This window comes from Toxotes jaculatrix, chromosome 17 (assembly GCF_017976425.1).
Source record: "Toxotes jaculatrix isolate fToxJac2 chromosome 17, fToxJac2.pri, whole genome shotgun sequence".
Taxonomy (NCBI): domain Eukaryota; kingdom Metazoa; phylum Chordata; class Actinopteri; family Toxotidae; genus Toxotes; species Toxotes jaculatrix.
Genome location: NC_054410.1, coordinates 5367448 through 5387028, shown reverse-complemented (window position 1 = coordinate 5387028; position 19581 = coordinate 5367448). Strand labels below are relative to the sequence as shown.

The 19581-nt window shown below is 41.8% G+C and overlaps 2 protein-coding genes across 2 annotated transcripts in view; one reads left to right on the top strand and one right to left on the bottom strand.

Annotated features, from left to right (window-relative positions):
- syne1b (spectrin repeat containing, nuclear envelope 1b) overlaps positions 1-15459 on the top strand; it is a 76047-nt gene extending 60588 nt beyond the window's left edge. The window contains exons 115-144 of the mRNA XM_041059965.1: positions 12-145; positions 285-489; positions 637-819; positions 930-1076; positions 1171-1325; positions 1608-1755; positions 1852-1946; positions 2061-2295; positions 2686-2880; positions 3160-3285; positions 3523-3678; positions 4440-4598; positions 4868-5034; positions 5165-5327; positions 5505-5692; positions 5814-5964; positions 6095-6277; positions 6565-6702; positions 7042-7233; positions 7334-7661; positions 8035-8103; positions 8968-9095; positions 9350-9476; positions 9646-9857; positions 10097-10297; positions 10458-10586; positions 10868-11080; positions 11459-11551; positions 12502-12560; positions 14347-15459. Coding sequence (XP_040915899.1) covers positions 12-145; positions 285-489; positions 637-819; positions 930-1076; positions 1171-1325; positions 1608-1755; positions 1852-1946; positions 2061-2295; positions 2686-2880; positions 3160-3285; positions 3523-3678; positions 4440-4598; positions 4868-5034; positions 5165-5327; positions 5505-5692; positions 5814-5964; positions 6095-6277; positions 6565-6702; positions 7042-7233; positions 7334-7661; positions 8035-8103; positions 8968-9095; positions 9350-9476; positions 9646-9857; positions 10097-10297; positions 10458-10586; positions 10868-11080; positions 11459-11551; positions 12502-12560; positions 14347-14590 — 4923 coding nt within the window. The 3' untranslated portion in view covers positions 14591-15459. The remainder of the gene's footprint in view (positions 1-11; positions 146-284; positions 490-636; positions 820-929; positions 1077-1170; positions 1326-1607; positions 1756-1851; positions 1947-2060; positions 2296-2685; positions 2881-3159; positions 3286-3522; positions 3679-4439; positions 4599-4867; positions 5035-5164; positions 5328-5504; positions 5693-5813; positions 5965-6094; positions 6278-6564; positions 6703-7041; positions 7234-7333; positions 7662-8034; positions 8104-8967; positions 9096-9349; positions 9477-9645; positions 9858-10096; positions 10298-10457; positions 10587-10867; positions 11081-11458; positions 11552-12501; positions 12561-14346) is intronic.
- A 222-nt stretch (positions 15460-15681) lies between these two features.
- ccdc170 (coiled-coil domain containing 170) lies at positions 15682-18900 on the bottom strand. The gene is made up of 8 exons (XM_041061275.1): positions 18874-18900; positions 18506-18688; positions 18029-18319; positions 17657-17857; positions 17348-17521; positions 16850-17092; positions 16369-16563; positions 15682-15960 (listed from the first exon to the last, which is right to left on the bottom strand). Exons 1-8 carry the CDS (start codon positions 18898-18900, stop codon positions 15682-15684), a joined length of 1593 nt encoding a protein of 530 aa, XP_040917209.1.
- Between the last annotated feature and the right edge of the window lie 681 nt (positions 18901-19581).

The window sequence follows — 19581 nt, the reverse complement described above, 5'->3', positions numbered from 1 at the left end:
TGCCTGTAAAGGATTTGCAGGAGGAGCTGGAGAAACAGGAGAGCAGCCTGAGAAAGTTTGGAGCTGTGACCCACCAACTCCTTAAGGAGTGTCACCCTTCAGTGTCAGACTCCCTAAACAATGCCCTTAAGGATGTCAATGCAAGGTGACCTTACTTAACTTTAGCGTATATTTTTATTATTAATATTATTATTGCAGTAAAATCAGGACACCTGTTTTCACATTGCAGCGAGATGCTTAACCTATGACATTTATATATACATCGTTGTAATTTTTGCTCTCAGGTGGACAGGGTTACTCGAGGAGATTGGAGAGCGCCTGAGAAGCAGCAAAGCTCTGCTTCAGCTATGGCAGCGCTACAAGGAGCTTTATGAGCAGAGCTGCAGCAGCATCCAGCTGCAGGAGGAAAAGGCAGATCAGCTCCTCAAGACTACCTGCAGCAAGGACATCTCTGACGAGGAAGTGTCCGACTGGATCCAAGAATGCAGCGTGAGTGAGACCACAGCGCTGCCACTGTTGAATCTTTTTTTATTTGTAGTTGTAAGATGGAAGGCAGCGTTTATGATACAGTCTGTGTAAAATTTTGCTTTTTAGTTTGGCATGAAAAACCTTAATTTTATGGACGCTTTGTCTCAGGAGTTGCTCCGGTCCCAAGCTCCAGTGCAAGCCTCCCTGCAAGTTCTCCAGGAACTGGGAGATCAGCTGAAACAGCAGGTTGACACGTCAGCAGCATCTAACATCCAGTCAGATCACCTCTCTCTCACCCAGCGGCTTGCTGCTGTGGAACAGGCCCTGACCAGACAGCTCACCACCCTGCAGGTAAAACACAAGTATTTTTAAGCCCAAGCTGTCCATTTAAATAGTCAGTCAACCAGTCAGAATCATGAATTTTACACTTGTTGGTTGCTGATATCTCTCGTCCACAACAGACTGGAGTTCAAGATTATGAAACCTTCAATGATCAGCTGGATTCATTGGGATCCTGGATAGTTGAGGCTGAGGAAGCTCTGAAAGTGCAAGATCCCAACGGCTCCACCGACCTGATCGTCATCCAGGATCGCATGGAGGAGCTCAAGGTTTTGTTTTGTTTTTTATGTTAGCTGAACTAATCAACTTTACTGATTGTCCTGAAATTGATAAACGCAACATTTGTCTTTTGCCTTCCTGCAGAGGCTCATGCTGAAATTCAGCAGTATGGCCCCTGAATTGGAGCGTCTTAATGAGCTCGGTTACCGGCTCCCTCTCAGCGATTCAGAGATCAAACGCATGCAGAACCTCAACAGGAGCTGGTCAGCTGCCTCAGGACAGACCACAGAGAGATTTAGGTATGGCGCACAAAAGATTCATATTTGTAAATTATAAAGGTTAATAGAAAAAAAATAACTAACCCTTTTTGAAGGTGATTGTATTTAAGATTCTTGTGTATCCATTTCAATAGTAAAATTGGACCTTCAAGTACAGTTACAGGGCACTATAGAGAATTTAAAACTAAAGAATTCATTTCACATATGTAGAATAAAAGTTTGATGTGTTATGTGAATAAAATGTTGGAATGGGTAGGCATCAAATGAATTCCTTTGCTCACTTGCTTGTTTGTTTCTCTGCAGCAAACTTCAGTCGTTCCTGCTGCAGCAGCAGACCTTCCTGGAGAAGTGTGAAACATGGATGGAGTTCTTGGTCCAAACGGAAGAGAATCTGGCTGTGGAAATTTCCGGGAACTACCAGAGTTTAATGGAGCAGCAAAAAGCCCATGAGGTTAGAGTCCCTTTTAAAGAAGAAGACAACCCTCAAACAGCTGCGTTGCTAATTACCAGGTCCCATTTATTAATTATTGATTTGTTGTCTTCCCAGTTATTCCAAGCTGAGATGTTCAGCCGTCAGCAGATCCTCCACTCTATCATCAGTGATGGACAGCGGATGTTAGAGCAGGGTCAGGTAGATGACAGGTAAAGTCCACTCTAAAGTCATCACTCTGCCTATCAAGGTGCTTATTCTAAGTGGTGCTTTTTGTTTACCTCAAAAATATTTTTAAAATCTTATTATTTCTCCCCCTCATGTAGAGATGAGTTCAACCTGAAGCTGGCTCTGCTCAGTAACCAGTGGCAGGGCGTGGTGCGCCGGGCTCAGCAGAGGCGTGGCATCATTGATGGACTGATCCGTCAGTGGCAGCGCTACAGAGAAATGGTGGAGAAGCTACGCAAGTGGCTGGTGGAGGTCTCCCACCCTGCGGAGGCCCTTCAGACAGGGACTACAGTGCCTCTGCAACAAGCCCGCTCTATGCTGGATGCCGTCCAGGTACATAATGTAAAAGCTTACAGAGTACACATCTCAGATATATCAAGCTGGTGCAGGACAGAACTATTTTGTGTTGAGTCCACCCATTAATCTCTCCAGAACTGACATATATTCCCTGTATTGATTAATGTTTTAGTCACAGAGGATATTTGTGAGAAAGACGTACTACATAGTGAATCCTGGCAAAGATCCTCAAAATCTTGAACAATGAGTACAGGATAAATTTTCTTGGAAAGCACTGAAGTACAAGATATTCAGGGACTGACGCAGATTTGGTGCAAAGGGGGCCTAAAATATTGACACAGTCTGATTGTTCTTGATGTGGTAACTCCTACCCATCTGATACCCCAACAAATTATTTCATCTGAGTCACTGTGCTTTCTGATACAGCTGAAGGAAAAAGTGCTGCAGCGTCAGCAGGGCAGCTACATCTTGACGGTGGAGGCCGGCAAACAACTGCTCCTGTCGGCCGATAGCCGGGCGGAGATGGCCCTGCAGGCAGAGCTTACTGATATCCAGGAGCGATGGAAACATGCCAGCATCTGCCTGGATGAACAGAAGAAAGAGCTTGCCACCCTATTAAAGGTATACCAGACAAATGACGTTGAAGTGATGCTATAGATGTTTTTACATGTACGAACATTTTGCATTGTAGGTAAATGTGTATATATTTTCTTTTTCCTCTTTTCTCATCAAAAGTCTCAACCAGCTACTTTTGGTTTTAATGAAGCCATTTTAGAGTAGTTTATGGAAAAAAAAACCTTATTTGCTGTTTGCTGCTATTTTCAGTTAAATACAGGCAGTTATGATTCAGTTGCAACCACTGTTTGTGTCATACATGCGTCCATATTATGTCATATACAGGACTGGGAGAGGTGTGAGAGAGGTATTGGTGGGTCACTGGAAAAACTCAGAGCCTTCAAACGGCAGCTCTCCCAGCCTCTTCCTGATCACCATGAGGATCTGCAAGCTGAGCAGATGCGCTGCAAGGTAACAGCCTAAATCATTTTTAATTTCATTAAGTGGAAATTTAACAAGAAGGAAAGTTTTGGCTAAAAATCAACTCTGCTTTAGGGACCTTGATCTATAAAGTGTAGAATCATCTGTTGAGATGACTGAAATAAATTTCGTTGACTTTGTTTTTCAGGTCACAGTGTGTTGGTAAAGGTTCTGTCTGCAAAATTTACAAATGAATATTTACTAATTTGACTCTTTTCCCAATAACAGGACCTGGAGAATACATTTGACGGCTGGACAGGGGATCTGGCCCACCTGACCGTGCTCAGGGAGTCGCTGTCTTGTTACATCAGCGCTGAGGACCTGTCTGTCCTGCAGGAGCGAATTGAGCTGCTTTATCGACAGTGGGATGAAATCTGCCACCAGGTACCACGTGCTACAGAGCACCTCTGCATGGATGATTTTCTGAATACACCCTGTGCTGTTTACAGCTACTGGTGAACTGGCTAAGATTAAATTGACTGTAACTTGTATCACTATGTTACACACTTGCCTTTGCAGTCCCTTGAGATACCAGATGGTGGCACTAGTGTCAACTAAATTATAAATCAAATGATCTGTTATACTTCTGGATGGTGTTAGTTAGCCACCATCAAATACAGCTGATCCCCATATAGATATAAATGCAAATACTAGACTGATGATGGACTGAATGACTAAATTTGCGATTCATTGCATAACAAGACGACATGTGAGTGTTAGAACGCAGGGGCTTCATCTTCGGTTTGTCTTATATTGGCTTGCACAGTTTTAAAAAGGTTGTAGCCAATAATTACAGTATGCACTCTAAGTACTAAAAAATTAACATGCCATCATAAATTTTCAAAAGGGCTATCTGTACAGCTATCAGCTGTCTGTCAGTTGCTCTAACATGCAAAGTTAACTTGGTTTCACAAAACCTGAAACTTCAAGGTTTGTTTTTTTTCACAGTTACATCCTGTGTGGAGAAGATAAAGCACGCACACAGGAAACTCACAGAGACACATACTCACTGCTTGATGCAAATGAGTGCAGGCATCTCTAACACTGCTTCCTTTGTAGACTTTTCGACATGAAGTTACCTTTTTTCTTTTGTTTTTATGCACAGTGATTGACTTAAGTGTTTATACATTGCTGTTCCTCTGCAGCTGTCCCTGCGCAGGCAGCAGGTGAGTGAGAAGCTAAATGAGTGGACTGTATTCAACGAGAAGTACAAGGAGCTCTGCGAGTGGCTCACCAACATGGAGAGCAAGGTCTCCCAAAATGGAGACATCAGTATCGAGGAGATGATCGAGAAGCTTCGAAAGGTAAACAGAAATATTCCTGAATGGGAACAAGCCACCCAGACACATCTAACACCTGAGAGATGTTTTTCTTATTTCTACTTTTTTTTATTCAACAGAAAACAGTGTGATAAGTAATAAGTAAATCCACCGTCTGTCTGGTAACTGTGGAAATGCAATTTGAATTTTATTACAGAAATTCATTGTATTTCTGTACTATGCTGCAACAAAGAGCTGGAAAACCTGTTAACATTGCTTTGATTCTTGTTTTGAATCTTCTCTCTGTGTCTCAGGACTATCAGGAGGAGATCACTGTGGCTGAGGACAACAAGCTACATCTGCACCAGCTGGGAGAGCGTCTAGCCAGGGCCAGTCACCAGAGCAAAGCTACTGAGATTGAACAAAAACTCGGCAAAGTCAGCGACCGCTGGCAGCACCTCCTGGATCTCATAGGAGCCAGGTAAGGACACACACATACCTGAGTAGCCTGAGCAGTCCTAGATACAAAATATTACTTTACTGTTTTCGTCTCTTGCTTGAGCGTCTTGCAATAGATTGTAATGACAGAATTTCATAACTGATGTTAACAGAGTGAAGAAGCTGAGGGAAACTCTGGTGGCTGTGCAGCAGCTGGATAAGAATATGAGCAGCCTGCGCTCCTGGCTGGCCCACATTGAGACCGAGCTGTCTAAGCCCATCGCCTATGACTCCTGTGACTTCCAGGAGATTCAGAGGAAGCTCGATCTGCAGCAGGTAACCTAATTTACTGTACAGTGCTTAAGATAGGAATTAGCCTTTTGACCGTGTTTATCTGTGGAGGGATTTTTAATTCCAAAGTCATTGTTTTTATTTTATGTTATGTTAATATTTAATTCTCTTATCATTGCACACAAACACTGACAATCTCTGTCACTCTTTCTTGCCTCTCAGGAGCTTCAGCGGGACATAGAGAAACACAGTACAGGGGTGGCATCTGTACTGAATCTATGCGAGGTGCTTCTGCACGACTGCGACGCCTGCGCCACCGATGCAGAGTGCGACTCCATCCAGCAGGCAACTCGTAGCCTTGATCGCCGCTGGCGGAGCATCTGTGCCTTGTCTATGGAGAGGAGACTCAAGTAAGTAGATGATGTTGATGGTGGGTATTTATGGATTGACACCATGCCGTTCTCATTATTCTGTGTAAATACTACACTTACCCAACTGAGCTAACTTTTCACAAATGTTTACCTCTGTCAGGATTGAGGAGACGTGGCGTTTATGGCAGAAATTCTTAGATGATTTTGCACGATTTGAGGAGTGGCTGGCCACTTCAGAAAAAACTGCTGCTCTGCCCAACTCTTCTGGTGTACTATACACTGTAGCCAAAGAGGAACTTAAGAAATTCGAGGTACCGATATTTCAAAAATATTCTGTGAAAAACCACTTAAAACTTAAAAAAAAAAACCAACTTAATCTGAGACCAGGAAGGATGGTACTGTTGGTTATTACCATATTAATAAGATCCTGTGTATCTGTAGGCCTTCCAGAGGCAAGTCCATGAAAGCCTAACCCAGCTGGAGTTAATCAACAAGCAATATCGCCGCCTGGCCAGAGAAAACCGCACTGACTCTTCCTGTCGTCTGAGGGAGATGGCCCATGATGCCAATCAGCGATGGGACAACCTGCAGAAGAGGGTGGCATCCATCCTCCGTAGGCTTAAGGTACAATAATACCCACATGCATCTTCACACTATGATGAATTTTTTAGAATTTTTTAAGTATATTCTTCCACATTCATTTCTAAACTTTCTTCTCACTTTTAGGTTAGATGATAGCATCTGTGTGTTCAGCTTGTTTATCTGCATGTTCAATCAGTGAATAATGAAGCCGCTGATGGGGCTTTGTTGAGCTTGATTGATACAATACACACACACATATATATATATATCGTGGCACAGTGTTCAGTGTAGATCTGTCTAACAGCAGCATCTCTGTTTCAAATGTGCAGCACTTTATCAGTCAGAGGGAGGAGTTTGAGACAGCCAGAGACGGCATCTTGGTGTGGCTGACAGAGATGGACCTGCAGCTGACCAACATCGAACACTTCTCTGAGTGTGACATTCAGGCCAAGATCAAACAACTCAGGGTAAGTTTGTCACAATATTTCAGACTAACATGGTCTGAGAAAAGAACGCCCTGAGGTAATTTCTTCAAATTTGCTGAAACATTCACTTGGACTTATAGATGATGTGGTGGTCAGGATATTTTCCATTGTGAACAGGAGTGAGACTGACATGGCATGGTCAATATTGTACAAGTTACACAAGTCTGAAAATTAAAATTAGTAAATGAAATCAGGAAATCTGAAATCAGAAACATCTGGGAAAGTGCTGTGCTGATTTTGAAGTTGAGACAGTGAAAGAACTCAGTGTTTGGCATGAAAAACTAAATTAATGACTTGTCTCTTCTTCCTCCGGTCCCACAGTCGTTCCAGCAGGAGATTTCCCTAACAACAGCCAAGATCGAGCACATCTTCCACCAGGGCGAGGCGCTGATAGAGAAGAGCGAGCCTCTGGATGCTGCTGTCATCGAGGAGGAACTGGAAGAGCTACAGCGATACTGTCAGGAAGTGTTTGGTCGAGTGGAGCGCTACTACAAAAAGCTCATTCGTCTTCCTGTAAGATCGGAGAATAAAAGAATAGTGTGTATGTCATGAATTTATTTATTCATTTATTTATATATATATATATATATATATATATTTTTTTTTTTTGTAGCTTGCAGATGATGATACCGAAGTGTCATTCTCGGACCGTGAGCTGGAGCTGGACGAGCCTGGTGATTTGTCCAGCCTGCCGTGGAGTGAACGTTTCGGGGACGGCTTCCTGTCACCTCTACCCTCTTCCGGCCGCTCAGCCTCCCTGGCGGCTCAGCTTCGAACCGAGCGCTCGGGCAGGGACACCCCAGCCAGCGTGGACTCCATCCCTCTGGAGTGGGACCATGACTACGACCTGAGCCGCGGGCTGGAGAGCGCCAGCAGGGCCCTGAGAGAGCAGCAGAGTGAGGAGGGAGACTTCATCCACCGGCCTGCCTCAGCCTTGTCAGGTTAGTTTTCATTTATGGAGATTTTCCAGACTTTTAATAAACTTCTGTTGTTTGTAACATGGTTAAATCTGTCAAGAAATACTGAGATACAAAAACAGAGAATGTTATAGTTAGAAGAAAGAGCGATATTTAACCAAAGTTCCAACTCCTGTGCAATTATACTCCGGTCCAGCTGAAGTGTACGTGATTATGACTCTGGACACAAACATGTGACAGTAACCTTTCCAAGAGGCCAAGAAATAAAGTTTCAATAAAAAAAAAAAAAAAAAAAAAAGTTAAAAATTCCAGGTAAATGATAAAACTGATCAGTTCGTGGAGTCAAACAGTGTAATGCCCACTGCTGAATGTGTGTACTGTATAATGTTTCTTCCAGATGTAGTGATCCCAGAGAGCCCTGAGGCCTATGTTAAACTAACAGAAAAAACACTGAGGTCCTCCACTGGTAGGCAACAGCAGACCCCAGCATGCCACAAGTGTTTGGGGCCAGAAATAACAGTTGCACTTTGAGTGATATCACACTTATAGCTTAGCCTTGGACTTTTGATTTGTGTTTATTCCCTTTCTTATACACACTCTGGGCACACGCTGTAACCAATGGCAGCACTTTCTAACACTGGGGGATAGGGTCAATTCCATTTTTATTTCTTCGATTCAGTGGTTCAGCTTTGATCTGTAATTCCAAAGAATTGAAATGGAATTCAGCCTAACCCTTCTTTCTAACTGGCTTTCTTACTTTTTTTTTGACTTGCAGTGTGCTGTGTAGCTAACTTCTGAACTTTTTTTTGATGTGTGTTTTGTGTTTCAGAAAAGCATGCTGTCTTATTGTCACAGTGAACAAGTCTGAACTTCTTGCTAAAGGGATTGCAGATTTGTTTAAAATAAATTTTTCATAGGCTCCGTTCACACAGAGGCGCATTGCCTAAGAAAAATGCCTTTAAATGTTCTGTTTGAAATAACTGACTCCCGATGCAAACAGGCCAGGAAAGCACCATGATGAGGCTATGAGGCCTCTTTTTTTTGTTTTTTTTTTGTTTTGCAGAGAATGAGGTGGGAAAAAGATTTAAAAAAAAAAAAATGCAGCATCTGTCCCTTGCAGTAGGAACCATGAGTGAAAAGTGGTCGGGAAAACGAGTCTGCATTCCTGCTTTTACTACTTTCTAAACTCATTTTTAGTTCTCTACGTCTTGTGTTTCTCTGTCTGAACGGGGACTCACCTCTACTTGGGTTGTTAAGCATATTTCATGTAACTATCATGATTGAATATCTAATCTTATTCTGAAAAGATAACTAGATGTTGTGTCAACAGGGGAGGTTGCCTCTGCAGACTCACATGTTCACCCTCTGGACGTCAGCCGTTTCCACCTGCAACAAACGGACAGTAGCCGCAGCCGCACACCCACAAGTGCAGACCTAGATGCCTCATACATGGGATACGTATGTGTCGCTCTTGCAGTTAGATGAACTGTACATAAAATCACAATTAATTCTGCTATTTATGAGCAGTTTAACAACCAATATAGTGATAAAAATCCCTAAAAAAACAAACTTTTAAACGGCTTTTAAATAGTGTCTAATTGTGTTTTGTTAGCTCACCACCAGCCATCAATATCACTTTTACTTATAAAGATTTAATATATTCTGCTTATACTATACAAAATAATGCCTGTAACCTAATATCCATTCTGTAGATGCGGCTGCTGGGTGAGTGCCGTGGCAGTATTGACACAGTGAAGAGGATGGGCTCTGAGCTGAAGGAGGAGGAAGACACAGTGTCTGGACTGGCAGATCCCAGTAGCTCAGAGTCCCAGACATCAGGTAATACTACACCACAACCGATCCTGCATGCATATATCCTACATTAACGTACACTGATGTATGTGAAAGGAAAAGGTTGAAAGGTGTAAATGTTGCCAGGCATATTTAAGTCTTCTGCTGCTTGTATTACTTGTCTTATACACCGGTTCTCTTTCATTCTGCACCCCAGGAGTGATTGAACGCTGGGAGCTCCTGCAGGCTCAGGACCTCAGCAAAGAGATGCGCACAAAGCAGAACCAGCAGCAGTGGCAGCAGCTGAACTCTGACCTGAATAATATTTGGACTTGGCTGGGAGAGACAGAGGATGAGCTAGAGCAGCAGCGGAGGCTCGACCTCAGCACGGACATCCAGACGATTGAACAGCGCATCAAAAAGCTCAAGGTAATATTGTCTCTGGTAATGAAATCTTTTACCACCTCCTAATTCTATATTTGTTATTTTTCACCTTCTCCTCCATTGACTACCTCACTGACTCCAAATTAAAGAAAGGTTTGACAAACTTGATCCATTCAGTCCGCTTCACACAAAATTAGGCCATTTTCCCTCTTTGTTACATCCTTTGTGCGATGCTCAGGAGTTTTCAGATTCATTCATTATAAAATGCAAATGTTTGTCTACAGGAGCTGCAGAAGGCATACGACAAGCGCAAGGCCATTGTGCTTTCCATCAACCTGTGCAGTGCTGAGTTTGTCCAGTCAGACACGGAGGAGTCCCGGGAGCTACAGGCCAAACTGAAAGACATGAACAACCACTGGGACAAACTGGGCAGCTCACTGGAGGAGTGGAGGTCTTCATTACAGGAAGCCCTCATGCAATGTCAAGTAAGTGTCAGTCATTGTCTTTAGACGGGAGCCTTGATGAGCAAGTTCATTTGTCTTGTCTGGACAAATTGCTCAGTCTGTAATTGAATGCAATTATGAAATTCCTCATACATATACAATAGTTGAATCTCTGCATTCCTGATGTGCATCTGATCATTAGGACTTCCATGAGATGAGCCACGGTCTGCTGCTCTGGTTGGAAAACATTGACCGCAGGAGGAATGAGGTCGTTCCCATTGACCCCATCCAGGACAGTGACACTCTCCATGATCATCATAAAACACTTACGGTACAGAATGATTACCTTATTGATTACATTGGTATGTTTAGTTCAGTTGGTTTAATCTAAGTTATAAACACTGATCCTGTCATTTTGACTTTGAAGAGGGGTCATCTGTAAAGTTGAATGACCTTAAGGTCATAAGTTTGGTCATTAACACTGAGTCCAGGCAAAAACTTATACATCCTGATTAAACACATTGGATCAAAGTACACTGATAACTATTTTAAATACAAGGTGACTGTGAATATTTATTCTGAATTTATGTTATAAATTCATAATCCCCACAGCAAATCCGCCAGGAGCTGCTGGACTCTCAGCTTAAAGTCGCCTCGCTACAAGATATGTCCCTCCAGTTGCTGGTCAACGCTCAGGGCAGCGACTGCCTGGAAGCTAAGGAGAAGGTTCACGTTATTGGGAACCGTCTCAAACTGCTGCTAAAAGAAGTAACCAGAGACCTCAGAGAGCTGGCCAAGATTCTGGACATCACAAGCAGCCAACAGGTAGATCCTCACCTGCTGTATACCAGTGCAGTGTAACTTGTATGACCCTGAGACTTGAAATGTTGTGGCTGTGGTTTTAGTTAAGGAACATTGTGTTGTACATAAAAATGAAATACGATTGTTGACTAAAAATGACCAAGTGAGATTTTACAGTATCTCATTATATTTACTGTATATTTTAAGCTTACATACGATTGGAAAATGTTTGTTTTGATTTACTTGGTTTGTTGCGTTTATCTGCACTTTTTACTTCCTTCATCCTCTGTTTTGCTCTTTGCATTGGCCTTTATTTGCCTACCACTGCCTAATATCGAATTATGTTATTTCTCACTGTCTCACTTGCTTTCTCTGTCGTTTTCTAAACGTTTCCTTTGACAGGATCTGTCCTCTTGGTCGTCTGCTGACGAGCTGGACACATCTGGTTCCCTTAGCCCTGTGTCTGGAAGGAGCACGCCAAGTCGGCGACGATCGGTAACGTTTACACCTACATGTATATGCCGCTCTATGAGAAGCCAGGTGTTTGGTAACCCCTCTGAGACAGTGCATATAGTAACTTGTGCCCCAAATGCCCCATTGAAGGTCAGATTCACCCCTTTCATCCCAAGATCTCTCCTCACACTTTTCCACACCTCTTCAACCTGCTTTACACTCACACCCTCTGAATTCTGAACTTTTACTCTTGCATGTTGTCTATTCCCAGAGCAAATCCTGCTAGAGAATTGGGGAATCCTTTCTTTCTAATTTTTTTTTCTTCCTTCCTTTTCTTGATGGAGTTTTTCTGTTCCAACCTTCTTCTCCACTTCTTCTCTTCCAGTATTTCCAAACTTAAAATATTCTGTCTTACAAATCTCTCCCTCCAATAGACTTTCCTCTTATCTCCTCTCACTCTAGTTTTGTTTTTATCCTTGTAGTGTTATTCTCAGGAATACTGGCTTTAAGGAAACTGCTAAAACTACAAAAGAAGCATAGATGATGTGATTTTATGATGTAGTAAGCGCGATGTCATGTTTGTTTTTGTATCATAAGCCTCAAGAATAAGAAAGCAATATTTTTACATCAGTACTGAGTTATTTGTCTGAACATCAGTCCAAATAAGCATGTCACTGCTTATACTATGTGTATGTTACTAAATATTGCTGTTACCAAAGAGATTTGTGCATCACATTGCATAATTTGTAGCTTCCTATTTGCAATCACTTTGTTGCACTCACAAGCCAAAGCACTTCAAAGTAGTTGCGCACTTTGAAAAGCCAGATTCCTTATTATCACGGGTTACAAAATCTGTCACCTTCACATATGATTTTGTTGCTGCCCTTCTTTCATTTTGGGATTTCTTTTCATCAGTAGCTTTGTCTTGATTTGCCTGGACTGAAACATACTTTCTTTCTTTTACCCCCCTCCCCCCTGTTCATTGCAAACAGCAACGGGGCAAATGTAGTCTGTCACAGCCTGGACCCTCTGTGAGCAGTCCACACCACAGGTACCTTTCTGTTGGTTTCTAGCACACCCAGAAGATAATGGAACTCATCAGCCCATGATGCACTTGGAGGCTGATTCATGATTTCTGATCCTCCCCAAGTCTTAAAAAAAAAAAAAAAAAAAAAGCTGAGTTTCAGAGAGTTAAAAATCCCAATTTCAGCTTTTAATGCACATGCCGGATTAGCAGCTCATGATAGTGAATTCCATAATCTTCTGTAAGTCTAGACACTCTGTGTAGGCTTGATGATGAGGTGAGTGGCAGCCCACACATCCTTGATAAGAGTTTCACAAGGAACGGTGCAAGGCCTCTTCTCCGCCAGTGTCCTCGGCTGCTTAACATCGCTAACCAGAGGGCATTTCTTATCTATAACACAAATAATTTTTCTACGTCTAACTCTCCCTCGCTACTGAGCACACACCCCTCCCTTTTCTCTCAGATTGCCGAGCCAGTAAATGTCTGCAATGAACAATGCAAAAGCTGCAGGTTCTCTTTCTCTCTCTCTCGTGTGTGACATTTCTTCTTCTTCTGCTGCTGTTGCTGCTGCTATCTCACTGACTATCCACCATCTCCCCCTCTCCTCAGCCTGTCATCCGTGAGTCTTGCCTCACAGATCTCCATTTTGTAAAGCAGTAAAGGGGCACTTTTAGTAACCACAAAGAATAATCACTCATGTCCATCCATTACTGGAGTCCCACATCACTTTTATTAGATATGTTCAGAGAGTATTGCAAACCTCCCCCGCCTCATAATTAAAATGTTTTTGACAGTAGCTATGTAAGTAAACTTTACAATAATTCCCTTTAACTGATCACATCTTCTAACCTTTTAGGCTTTCTGAGGGTGGTGGTGACAATGAATTATACTACTGAATAAACAGTTTGCAATTTTGGGAGACACACTTATTTGTTTTCTTGCTCAAGAGTTGGAAGCAGGGAGAAACATTTAGCCCGGAGTCTTTATGCTAAGCTAGGCTAACCACCTCCTAGCTCTAGCTTCACATTTAACACATAGATGATCAGAGTGGTATTGATCTTCTCTTAGCAAGCAAATGAATTACCCGATTTCCCCAACTATTCCTTTAAAAAGCTTAGCTAAACTACCTCGTCAAGGAAGTTGTTTCTAATGGCTATGCTCTTCTTGCCTCGGCATGCTTTGCATTTTCAACAGGACACAAACTTTGAAAAAAATATCTGAATATCGGCTGATACTTGCAGCATGCCTTTTGTCTTTTAACACCCTTTGCAAACGAATGCCAGCTCACAGATTAAATGTATCTGTTTAGTGCAGAATTGTGTGTATGCCTTGAAAACTGTTTTGTGACTGTCTTTGTAGTTGTGTTCATCCACCCAGTCTCAGTCAGCATGTAGATCACAGTGTCAAACATTGTTCCAACACTGCTTTGAACCATGTTGGCCATGTCTCTCAACACAGCATGGTGCTTACCTTAAAGCACTGCCATGCAGTTCCTCTGTCGCTGGACTGAGATCTTATTTGGATTGAAAAAACCAGAACAATGAAGTGCATGGAGAGACGTATATTAGAGTAGGATGTAGTTCAAGTGAAGTTTATCGAATCAGACTAATTTAATATGTTATTTTTGTTAGCACACGGGTTAAGAAAAAGAATCAGGCCCATTTAAGGTTGGATGTGGTAATGTGATTACACAGTTCTGAAAAAAGGTTCAGATGAGAAAGCAGACAGCAAGATTTTACATGCTCCTGTTGATCGATGTGATTAGCTAAACCCAAGTCTGTGCTGCGTTGTGAATGCGTGTGTGCGTGAGTAGGCCTCGCAGCGACGCTGGATCCGTTTCCTTCCCTTCTGAGTCGGAGACATCAGCGGGTCGTAGGTCATCATTTCTGCGGCGCATCCTCTGGGTCGCGTTGCCTTTCCAGCTCTTCCTGCTCCTGTTAGTGGTCCTTGCCTTCCTGCTGCCAATGTCTGAGGAGGACTACTGCGCCCAGTCCAACAACTTTGCTCATTCCCTCTACCCGATGCTCAGCTACACGAATGGACCACCTCCCGTGTAGGCTGGCTGTTAGGGCTTTCCATTTCAGTATTGTTGCATCAGTATGACCTCAATGGGAATCACGTCGACATCTTTTAAACAGTCGATCATGTTGGGAGCAAAAACTTGGTCATCCATTTGTACTGCAGAAAAACAGCTGCCATCTACAGTTAATATCTTTGTGTGTAGCACATAGGATCAAGCATCTCACTATGATACTCTGTGTAATGCTGTGTTTATTAAGAAGCATCTTTGGTGAAGAAACAGTTTATGCCCACAGTGGACACTGATGGATGAATGAACTGTTCGTACAAGATGTGTTTCTCTCAAGAAAACTGTCAGTGGATAGCACCAAAGTTAAATGCTGAAATATAGCCTGTGAATTTGCTTGTAACTCAAAAGTTTGTTTAAAAAAAAAAGAACAAAAATGACAGAAAAAAAAGAACATTTAATATATCTTACATTGCAATTATTTTTTTACTTTTGGCATGCAGTTCTGATCTTTGCTTTTAGTTACCTACATCCCTCATTGTGTCTGTGGTGAAACAGTCCATTTTTAACTTGAATTACACTGATTCATGTAAAATTCATTGAAGCCAAGATGTGTTTTAATATCAAAGTCAGACACAATTCAAGAGTTTAACTGTTAACGTCATTCATCCATGGTCTTTATACATTTTACTGTTTTATTTTTTAAAAATATGAAATATGACTTTAAGATTGAGAACTATGACATATAGAACTACTGTATATTTTGTATGACTGTCAGTTCAAGTATCAAATGTAAAACAGTCCAGGATTATATAACGTGTATATAATGGTAAAAAAAAATGAATATGAGAAATGTATGTATGTATGCGACCATCAAAAACAATGAATGCCAAATCCTAATTTTGATATTTGTCTTTTTATTTGACTATTTTATGATTTTACATTTCAATTTTTTTTTTCAGTGAATCTGTGGTAAATCATATTCATACTGAGCTTTTCCTGAAAACACAAATAGGAAAATGTGGTTTTTGAGAGATCATTTCATACTGTGTAAGGTTTATTTTAAAACAATAATACCCTTTACATTTTAAGTGTGGTTTGGCACAAGTATAATGTATAAATCTAGGTTTGTTTAAGGGGACCTGCATCCACTGGACAAGCAGACCTGGAGGTAGAAACATCCAAGGAGGAGCTGTCCCGAAGATCCTGGATTTGGGGGAGTTGAGGCCTCTGGTGAGTAGGACAATGCCAGGGCATATTCACATGGTGATGAAGGTGATGGTGGTGATGATGAGCGTGAAGAATGGTCTCCAGTAATTTGATGATTTCGTAATTTGGGAGTGCCAGGCCTGTGGCATCTAAACCGAGCATCTGAGAAACAACCATCCGAAAATCCACCAACTAAACAATGGAGAGAAATAAAGAATATATGAGTTTGAATTAAAAGGCATAATCTGTAATCTGATCACTATCTGATAATTAATAAGAGTATTCCCACAGTTTGAACCCAGTAGCACTGGATGACACTGTAACCACAGTAAAAGGAAGTGAAAGGTAAATTTGCAGAGGGGTAGTAATCTAAATCAACTGGAAAAAAAAAAAAAAAAACCTTAAATGTTCTTTATTATTATTGAAGCATAAGATTTATAATACTTAAATGTTTTATTTATATTTAATGATAAAGAATTTGCTGAGTTGTTAAAGGGGGAAAAGCCATTTTGCTTTAACACTTGTAATGAAGAATAAAGGTATTTGTCCCCCAAACACAACACTGCAGATGGAAACTGTTCATACTCATCAGTCCCTTACTTCTCTCTCCCTCTCAGACAGCTGAGCCAGGCTCTGTCTGAGGGTGCTGAGTTGTTGCTGGTCCTCTCTGATCTTCTTCTCTTGGCTCTGTCGTTCTGAGCTCAGCTTCTTCTCCACCTTGGCCTTCCCCTCCACCAGCTGATCCAGCCTCTTTTTCTGCTCCTGCATGGTCTGACTCTGTTCCATGACTTTCAACTTGGCATGCCAGACAGAGGTGTTTAGTGAAACAGCTGTTATTCAGTGACTTTATGAAGGAGATGATGTTGGCTTGTTGCTCTCAAATACTCTCAAATACTATATATATCAAAATATATATGGTTGATTTCAAAACCAACTTGCTTTACATAATTTGTGTGCAAATACTAAATATTATCCACACTTCCCACCTATCTTTACCCAAAAATCAATACAAATACACCAAATATTATGAGGTGAAAATGCCTCTGGATTGGCTTTGTGTCCGAACCCTTATCCCCTCTACCTTGAGCTCATTAGTGTGGGAGAGCTGGGCCTTGAGCTCAGTGTTGGACAGCTTGGTGGCCTTCAGCTCGCTTTGGAGACGCTCTAGTTTCTTCTGCAGCTTCCTGGCCTCGAGATGAGCGTCATCTCGTTCCACAGCCAGCGCTGAGCGGCACCTCTTCTCCTCCTCCAGCTCTGACACCTTCTTCCTCAGGAGCTGGATGTGGAGTCCTTTGCTCTCTAGTTGGTCCTTCTGTGATTTTAACTGTTGGGTAAAGGAAGTTTTTGATTGCAGGTGCATCATAGTCCATGCAAAACAATGGCTGTTTTCTATTTATGTATTTAGAGAAGGTGAACATTTCATCTCTACAGGGAAAAAATGATGGCCTCTTCATGATCAAATACCAGTTTGTACACTTGTAGAAGCTCATGGTTGGTAGTTTGAAGCCATCTGTAATGTTCTAAAATATATAAATACAATTAAACATCTAGTTTTAGTTGCAGCATGTGTGTTGGCTACCTTTCGCTGTAAACTATAAGTCAGACTTTTGCTCTCCACCAAAGCTTTTCCTTCTTGTTTGACAAGTTGTTCTGCACGTGACAGGATGAGTTTTAGCCTCATGTCGAAGCCTAGATCCAGAGCAATGCTGTCAACCATCATGGTCTCTGACAGCTGCTCCAGGAATTTCTCATACTGTAAAAACAAACAGTGAGTAATCATGATATATGGACTAAAACCTTTAATGAATAATCCCCTAATTTCAGTGCTTGTATTACACATTTACTGTACTGCTAATTTCTTTTCCCCTGCTACTATGACTTTACTCACATGCTGTCTGCTGTGTCGCAGCTCATCACGATGCATGTCTGCTGTCAGCAGCTCAGTCTCCAGGCCTTGCAGTCTCTCCCTCAGGTCCTGGACTTGCTGCTCTGCAAGCTGCGCCCTCTGTAGCGCGCTATTCTGGAGCTCTGTCTGCTCCCTCAGCTCCTCTGAGACATCGCCCAACTTGGACTCCATCTCTGACACGGTCTGCAGAACAGTCACAATCACAAAGACTGTCTCCAAAAAAAAAAGTAAAATAATGTAATGTAAAAAATGTACCAAGATTGCCAAAGTTTATTTTAGGGTAGGAGCGCATCTTTGAGAGGCGATGCAAGATTTAAAGCAAACATATGTATGGAGTCCAGTGGTATTTCTTACCTTGTCCAGTTTCTGCAAAATATCTTTCTCTGTGGGCAGGATGACATTATCAGACATGACCTGCAGCAGGCCTGCCACCTTTTTCAGGAACATCTGCAATTTGTCTTCAGCTGCCTGCGTCTCTCCTTGGCTTGACTGTAGCTTTCTTTCAAGCTCCTCCACCTGTTTCTCTAAACAGTTTGACTCTCGCCTAGCCGCCTCTATCACTCTCTTGCTGGCCTCAAGCCTCTCCATTAGGGTTTCTTTATCCATCTCAACACTCCGTCTTCCCACCACCATGTCATCTAACTCCTGAAAGACACAAAAACACTACTCAAAAGAGCATGTCCTGGAGGTAATTTCATTTGTATCTATACATTACATTTATATACTCAATTATACACTAAAACAATTAGAATTAGAATTTTCTGATGGGTGTACTGTAAACTAGCTGTACTGTAAATTAAAGTGAGGGGGATATAAAAGGTCTGTAAGTACCACTTTGAGTGAATCCAGTGCTGCTGCACTGCTGGCAGCCTTCTTCCTTTCTCGGTCCAGCTCTGCCACCAGCCTCAGCACCGTCTCTCTGCTGGCTTTACACTCCACTTCGGAGGACTTAACACTCTCCTCCAAAACTGCAATTCTCATCTTCAGCCTTTCCTTCTCATTAGACTGGTCCACCTAATAATTAAATCAGAAAAGAATGGCATTAAAGAGTCATAAGTTCTATAGCAAGGAGAAATTACATTATTAGAATGCCAAAAAAGCAAAGTCTGATTAAGAAGTTGCCAACACAAGATGCAATTTAGTTCTAATTAATGTCTACTATACAGAGGAGTGAAATTAATTTATTTTGTAAAACATACCTCCTCAGAGTTTTCCATAACTTCCATAATTAGACGTACCGAAGTGAATATACAGCTGATTCTTGTGTTACTGTTGTAAGAAGTCTCCTGGCAACAGCAAACACAGGCTCCACCAGGGGAGGTGCTGTAACTGAGAACTTCTCACATCTAAAGACTTGTTCAGTAATTTAAAAAAAAAAATAATCTTTTGATTAAAATCAAATGTAATTTGCAGCTTATTAAGTATTTAACAACCCAAATTAATATTTGAAATAACATCAAGGAACAAAAGCAAGAAGATGAACATGCATGTGAAGGACGACTACACAATTTGTTCCCCCTAATTTTAGACTTGCAGGTAGCCTTTCGTACAAGTCACCACGGCCCGAGGTTTAACTTTCACCTTGCATTTGACTGAAATTGTTCTTCCCTTCATGTTTTACTGTTTATTATAGTTGCATGTAGACCAGGGGTGTCAAACCTGTCCACAAAGGGCCGGTGTGGCTGCAGGTTTTTGTTCCAACCAATGAAGAGCACACAGTTTGACCAATCAACTGTCTGAAGACTGAGATCAGTTAATTAAATGAGTCAAGTCTGGTGTGCTGCTGCTTGGTTGGAACAAAAACCTGCAGCCACACCGGCCCTTTGTGGACAGGTTTGACACCCCTGATGTAGACTGTATGGTATAGGAACCACTGCAAGCTGCAGTGATTCCTAAACGTTTTGCCT

Bases quoted from the DNA above. Each gene is read 5' to 3' on its own strand.
- ccdc170 (XM_041061275.1), bottom strand. From the start codon at position 18,900: ATGGAAGTTATGGAAAACTCTGAGGAG. The intron at 18,689-18,873 runs GTATGTTTTACA...TTTAATTATTAG, and splicing joins TTATGGAAAACTCTGAGGAG to GTGGACCAGTCTAATGAGAA. The intron at 17,858-18,028 runs GTAAGAAATACC...ACTGTTCTGCAG, and splicing joins TTTTGCAGAAACTGGACAAG to ACCGTGTCAGAGATGGAGTC.